The following is a 7,207-nucleotide window of genomic DNA, read 5'->3' as shown; positions in this document are numbered from 1 at the left end:
TTCACCTATTTGCCATATTGCCGACAGTAAATGGAGAATGTGGAAGCCTTTATCGTCAGTGTGCGTGCGTGCCCTACAAAGAGCGCTACAGCCCCTGATGCTACTTAGCTTTGTGCTACAATGTCAGGGCCTGATCTACCATAATGGGCAACCTGGGCACTTATTACCAGGGGCTCTCAGTATGAAGGAGCCCTCAAATTATTATTTTTTTTATTTTACTTTTTTTCCCGGCTCGTGTTGGGCTTCACAGAACTATGAGACAAATCTAAAACCAATCAGAATAAAATAAAAATAGTTTCCAAGAAAATTAAGGGTGCTTTCTCACTGGCAACCTGGTACCGTTCCCGGGCACACTTGTCCCCAAATTGACCCCAGTTTCGGAACATTTGACGAGTGTGCACGTTAGGGAGCCGTGACAGGATCCACTTGAAAAGGTGGTCTGGGACAGACTTATAAGGTCATTGCTCCATCCGCAGCAACCTGTAGCACCCATGACATAATCCCCCCTCCCCCCAACACACACACACACACACACAATTTGAAATACGTATAACTGCAATATCTGACTCAAAGTCTTGTTTACATTGAATGGTAAATAACTGCAATATCTGGAAATATATCTGTATGAGTTTACAAAGATGTTTATTTATACTATACATACTTTCATATATATGCTACATATTTAAAAGATACCATTTACACCACGCTTATTGTATATTGTAGTTAAAATGAGAATTCCTGTTTTTTACAACCTTATTTCCAGCTGTATTTATGTTTTACAACTCACCCAGAACAGACATTTCCTAAAACGATTCACTATAAAGCTAGAACACGCCGAGCAACAGCCTGGAACAGAGGCCATGAGGGCACCTGCAAAGCATGTACAGGTATTTACGTTCTGTAAATAGCTTATTTCCTGCCACGCAGCGGCTCATATCCTTATTATATCATAGAGACAATGAGAAAATGAACGTTGTATTGACCTTGCTGCAGCCAGCGTGTGTCTCTCTGCTGTTCGTCACATTGGTAGCGATAAAAGCTCCCGTTGGCCTCGCTCTTCAGTTTGTAATCCATATGATGTTAGTCCGGTTCAAATAAATACGGGCGGCCATCGAATTCAAATGCATCGTCCATATTCTCAAAATCAGATCCACGGTGTTTACTCCACGCGAAACACGAAACAAGGAGGCTTGACCGACTGCAGCTGAGCTCTCAACTCTCAACTGATTTGTTACACTACAGTCCCCGGATGTGGAAAATACCAGACAGGCTCAGAGGTAAATCGAGCTCACATTTATGCCACGATCATATAATAAGGATATGAGCCGCTACGTGGCGGGAAATCAGCTATCTACCGGAAGTAATGCAGGTGCCCCAATATGACCTCCGTTCCAGGCTGTTGCTCAGTGCGTTCTAGCTTTATAGTGAATCGTTTTCAGAAATGTCTGTTGTGGCTGAGTTGTAAAACATAAATACAGCTGGAAATAAGGTCCAGGTTGTAAAAAAAACAATTGAATTCTCCTTTAATGTAAATGTATAAATGCCCGTGTCCACTTGTTTGTTGACAGATCAATGCAATCCAGATTCAAATTCATTGTGTGTACTTGGCCAATAAAGCTGAATCTGATTCTGATGTACTTTGCCATTCAAAGAATTGTGATTATATACTAGTCCACTGCTTACGAATTGGTAATATGGTAGTTTACAATACAGACAGTTCATTGTGTGTCATTTGATTACAATAACCTGCTAATTTCCTACCAAGAGGGCCGTGAGGTGATGCAACACAATACTAACAATAGAGGACTTTCAGCTGTTGTATGCTGCCCTCTGGTGACCATATTGGAGGTCCACAACTCATGGCAAAAAAACATCTGAAATCCTACCCGCGACCCGCGTCCAATGCATGTTATTTGTTTCTTATGTATTTTTGTTGTTTTCCTGTGATTTTTTTTTTTTTTTTTGTCTGTCCAAGAATTAGGAAGCTACATTTCATCTGCAGTCCCTGGCTCCCAGATGAACGACAGTCAAAAACACAATAAAACAGAGTTACAATCACAGTGTATCAGAATCAGAATCAGAATCACTTTTATTGCCACAGTATGCAAGTTACATACGAGGAATTTGTCTTAGTGTCTGTATGCAGCGTAGCGGTCACATCAATATACAGAGATAAGAAGTAGGAAGATAACTAAAGACAATCACAAAGTTAAGTCTGTGTGTAAGTCTGTTGTCTGATGCTACTTACACGTATATATATATTGATATGTCCCTTGATAATGGAGCGTGTTACGAGTGACACACAAACAGCCAATCTAACAGACAAATCCTAAAGTTCCCACCCGAACATATTTATTACACAGCGGATTACATTACATTACATTACACATATTTATTCATGTTGGAAGATTCATGTAGTTTTTATTAGATAATGCATAGGGGCACTTTGACTACTTTGTCCTCTCCACTTTACTTATTGATGAATTTAACAGAAATGACATTATTGCATATGGGCATACAGAGATCCTCAAGTTTATTTAAACAGTGGTTATCATTAAAGATGGCTCTGAATTAGTCATCGAATGCCTGTATACTTTCAGCTTTGTAATATCGTCAAACATGATCTGGTGTTAACCACTTCCTCTGGATGAAATTACAAAATGTACCCATCATTTTCCTCATGCTATTATAGCCAGATAAAAGTATCAAACCACATGTTAAAAGGCGCCAGAATACAGGAAATTACATCTACTCACATTCACCCACATTTTCAATGCCTCCGACACCCATGGGCGCAGTGTCCCCCTCACGCCAGGATACAAAGTTTGTAAAGCAGAGCAAACCTTTCATACAACTGAACGCACAGCAGATCATCAGGAGGTTGACCCCTGCAAACCCATAGACCAGCGTAGTGAACCAGAAAGCAAACAGGTACAGAGTACGCTCACAGTAAGGCAGAGGCTTCGGGCGGACCAGGTTGATGGTTGCTGCGTTGTTGCTGAGGGCCAAAGCTTGAATCAGGTTGGTTAAAGTCTGGTTGTCATCCTTGATCCAGGTCCGGTTCTGGTCGCTGAGATTCGTAAGGGTTGGGTTCGGGTTCTGATTCTGGTTCTCCAAGGTGATGTTGGACCGGCTGTCGCGTTCTGATAGATCGTGGGTGTAGTTGCTTTCAGTGACATTGTGTTGTGGGCCAGTGGTGTTCTTGTCATAGTTGGGTGGATATATGGAATAAATGTGGTAGCTACCTGAGGACAGAAAATAGACAAACTGAAATCATTTGAATGCATTTACAGCGCACGTACATTTTGCTCGAGTTATCGACCCTTCAGTTAAGGCAAAATTGATGCATGTGGGGAAGTTGAGTAAGTTAGTAGTAGTAAGCATTACCTAACTCAAATCTAATCCCAACAACCAAAATTTCAATGGAATCGATTTGGGTTTGACCAATATTTTTAAACTGAAACTCCGGAGATCGATATTAGAGGTGATATTCAGTATCTATAAATTTGTCAGTATTTTGTATGTGTGCCTGCCTGGGGGCTTGTAGCCTCTCGAACTACATTTAGAGTGTCCTGAAAATACGAGGAAGGGGAAGAAGAATGAGTTGAAACACTAAACAGCCAACTGAAAATGAAATATTTAAAGGACGGCTTTGCCAATTATGAAGCCACTTTGTATCATTATAATGCTGTTAATATGCAGCTGGCAGTGTTTACCTTCGCTATATGTTTTCCACACAGAGAAATATCTATCCTTGTACCGCTTGCAGAAACTCAACGCCCTGCCAGCTGCAAGTCATTAAGGCTCGTTAAGGCTCTCAATGTGATTCTCCATGGATGTGACATACTTAAAAAATAAAAATAAATGATAACAGCATGCCCTGGAAGCTGCATCGACAGCCCTCGGAGCAGATTCCTCGTCTCGAGCAGAGCTTCTGCAGTTCGGTTGTGACGCGTTGTGACGCAAAATGTCAAAACGGAATGTTTTGCCAGAGGAGGAAATGGGAGCTCTCCTGTGTGGAAAACATATGGGGCTCTATCGTTGCATCGGCCTATAAACTGCGCTTAGTGCCAGGCGCAGCCCAGATTAATGGGTGTGGACCAGCGCACTCGATATTTTGGTGTCGGCGCAACAGGTGGCCTTAAGCATTATAACCACGCCTTTTAAGCGTAAAATTATGCACAATCTGCTCATTGGGGAAGTGCAGTAAACAAATCACAAGCTTCACTTTTAAACTCCAATTCCACGGAGCGATCCAGTCCGGCTTCAGAAAAGCCGAGGGCTCTGATCTCCCCCCCTCCCTTTTATCCCCGTCTGTCTGTTTCCATATATAGGCTATTATTCCATATTATTATGCTTCTCAAACCAATCTAACTGCATTTTAAATACTGCAAACATGTAAATATGCTACACTATAGCAAGATCAAAGTGAAAATAATGTTCTAAACGCATCAGCTAGAAAAATATAGCCTATCCCTATGTCATGATGAGATTAGTTTGGTGAAAGTTTGTCCAGAATGATATCGTTTTGCTACCTTTTCTTCTCCCCTGCTGCACAGCAACAGCCTCTGAATGTCACGGGCTCAAAACTGTCATGTTATAAAAAACGGTCATGTTGTTATACTACGTACGGTATAACAATTTTTTTGCCTGTCTGAGTGCACGAGAGAGGGAGTAACGCTGGGGACATACTGGACGCGGAACTTGCGCGCATGCGCCGCGCAGCGCACCTCCGCGCAGAAGTCGCTTAAAAGTGTCCACACAGAGAGCGCAGCTCACTTTGCGCGCTCTACTCGTCCGCTATATATTTTGCCCCAGATCTCCTGTCTTCGTTATCATGGGTAAGTAAATGACGACATAAATATCTAAAGTAATATGTTTGGGATAACAGTTAATGGCTACCTTCGTTATAAAATGCAATTGCATCATATTTGTCTATTCTGGCACTGCGCCACGCCTGTTTGGCGTAAAGCGCATTTCGTGGCCTAAAACCATGTTACTATCTTCCCGAGGCAGGCGCAAGGCGCGTTTTTTTGCGTTTAACGCCAGTTTCTGCGCCTAAGGCCTGTGGGAAAATAGAGCCCATCGTGAAGGTAAACACTGCCCATCTGCTTATATTAACGACATTATAATGATACAAAGTGGGTTGATAATCGGTAAAGCCAGCCTTTAATGACTCAAACTGCATCATATCAGAGGTGAATGACATCACATCAGTATAAAAGGTCAATAGTGACCTCATGGCTTACCGAAGAGTAACCAGATGAAGAAGAACAGGCCCAGCCACAAATTCGAGGCTACCACAATGCAGCCGGCCAGGCCCGATGTGTCCGAGCCCAAGAGCTGAGACAAGGCATTATGGACCAGCAGCAGCAGCGCCGCAACCCCTGACACCAACACGTATACTGGGATGACTGGTGCCACTGGACACTCGTCCATGTACACTGCACCTAATTTACAAAGAAGCTGTGAGGCTTAGAACTGGTAAACATGTTTGATGCAAATGTTAAAATGGTTGCAAATGGAAAGTAGCGGTTTCAGCCAGTCATTTTAACCCATTGAATTCATTAATTTCGACCCGAAGAAACGTGAAAAAATATCATCCTTACTTACCTATGGTGATTTGGGCAATTGGAAACGCACCCAGAAGGAGAATGGTGCAGCCTACAGCAAACAAGGACGAGACATTTTCATTCAAAATGTTAAATTAATGTATGTATCAAATTGTTACTATTTATTGTTTGATTTCTCTTACCAACTACAAACAAGCTAGTGCAACAACAGGCACACCCGTCTTGGAAGCTTGCTCCCATGTTGACAGACAACAAAACAGGCTTGTCACAGTGCTGCTCTAAAAGAGAATAGGGGAAGTTCCATTAGTACAACAGACTGACAGCCAACTGTAATTTCCACTGTTATGAAATCTATGGAAGCCTGGAAGGCCATTTCCTCTACCTGTAAAAAACAAGCACCAATTTGCAGTAGCTGCAACAACATCAATATAAATTGCAGGATGGTAGGGGCAGCCCACCTCTGCCTCTGCCACCCTGCATTTTTAGCCAACATGAACACAATCACATCACACACCTTCTCTCAGACACACACACACACACACACACACACACACACACACACACACACACACACACACACACACACACACACACACACACACACACACACACACACACACACTTGACCTCCATGCCAAATTTCAGCCTCCTAGTGTGGAAACTGTGGCTGCCAAAATGTGGGGAACTTTTTGTGGACAGACCAACCGACCAACTGAGCGATAGAGCTGCTGGTCACAGCAAGAAAATAAAAAAATAAAAAAATAAAAAAATACATACATACATACATACATACGGTACATACATACATATTACATACATACATACATAAATGCAGCACATACCAGTTGCCCCCCATCATCAAGTGAGATTTTTTATCTCAATATGACTTAGTCTCTCATAATTATCAGATGCTAAATTATATTTACGAGATACTATCTCAAAATGATACTAACTCATACTGTCTCTCAATGATACTAACTCATACTGTCTCTCATATATATATATATATATATATATATATATATATACTGTGTGTAGGTGTATATATATATATATATATGTATATATATATACAGTATATATATATATATATATATATATATATGTGTATATATATATATATATATATATATATATATATATATATATATATATATATATATATATATATATATATATATATGTGTATATATATATATATATATATATATATATATATATATATATATATATATATATATATATATATATATATATATATATTATCAGGTTTTAAGAGTCAAATGACTTACCTTGTTTGTCTTTTGATTAACAGACTGGTTGTGTTGAACAGACTGAAGTGTCCTTGTCTTTCTCTACTTGGTTTGTTGGCCAACCTGACATGGCTCAACTTGATGTCATTGAAGACAATCGTTACAACACTTCAAACACTACAGTTTGGCATGGTGATGATGTAAGCAAGGATTTTCATCTGTTGTATCAATATTTAAGCAATATTACATGAGAGGGTGTGGCGTCATTTCAGCAACAGCCAAGGTATGGCAAGAGACGCGGTGGGGGGGTTGGTGTAGTGGGGGCGTCCACCCCTTAGTGGAACATTTTTGTGAAATCAGCTGTGAAATAGTCCATTTTGA

General features: G+C 40.7%; 1 protein-coding gene across 1 annotated transcript; it reads right to left on the bottom strand.

Annotated features, from left to right (window-relative positions):
- Window positions 1-2,140: 2,140 nt before the first annotated feature.
- LOC310779974 (uncharacterized protein) lies at window positions 2,141-6,898 on the bottom strand. The gene is made up of 5 exons (XM_083640500.1): window positions 6,866-6,898; window positions 5,756-5,851; window positions 5,614-5,664; window positions 5,250-5,450; window positions 2,141-3,245 (listed from the first exon to the last, which is right to left on the bottom strand). Exons 2-5 carry the CDS (start codon window positions 5,811-5,813, stop codon window positions 2,749-2,751), a joined length of 807 nt encoding a protein of 268 aa, XP_083496626.1. The 5' UTR covers window positions 5,814-5,851; window positions 6,866-6,898; the 3' UTR covers window positions 2,141-2,748.
- Between the last annotated feature and the right edge of the window lie 309 nt (window positions 6,899-7,207).

This window comes from Poromitra crassiceps, assembly GCF_964638095.1.
Source record: "Poromitra crassiceps genome assembly, chromosome: 7".
Classification (NCBI taxonomy): Eukaryota; Metazoa; Chordata; class Actinopteri; order Beryciformes; family Melamphaidae; genus Poromitra; species Poromitra crassiceps.
This window is presented reverse-complemented; position numbering and strand designations above follow the sequence as displayed.

What these genes read in the sequence shown, in the direction of transcription:
- LOC310779974 (XM_083640500.1), bottom strand. Translation starts at nt 5,813, where the DNA reads ATGGGAGCAAGCTTCCAAGACGGGTGTGCCTGTTGTTGCACTAGCTTG. An exon ending in CACTAGCTTGTTTGTAGTTG is followed by an intron (nt 5,665 to 5,755) that starts GTAAGAGAAATC and finishes TGTTTGCTGTAG; the next exon opens with GCTGCACCATTCTCCTTCTG. An exon ending in AATTGCCCAAATCACCATAG is followed by an intron (nt 5,451 to 5,613) that starts GTAAGTAAGGAT and finishes TTTGTAAATTAG; the next exon opens with GTGCAGTGTACATGGACGAG.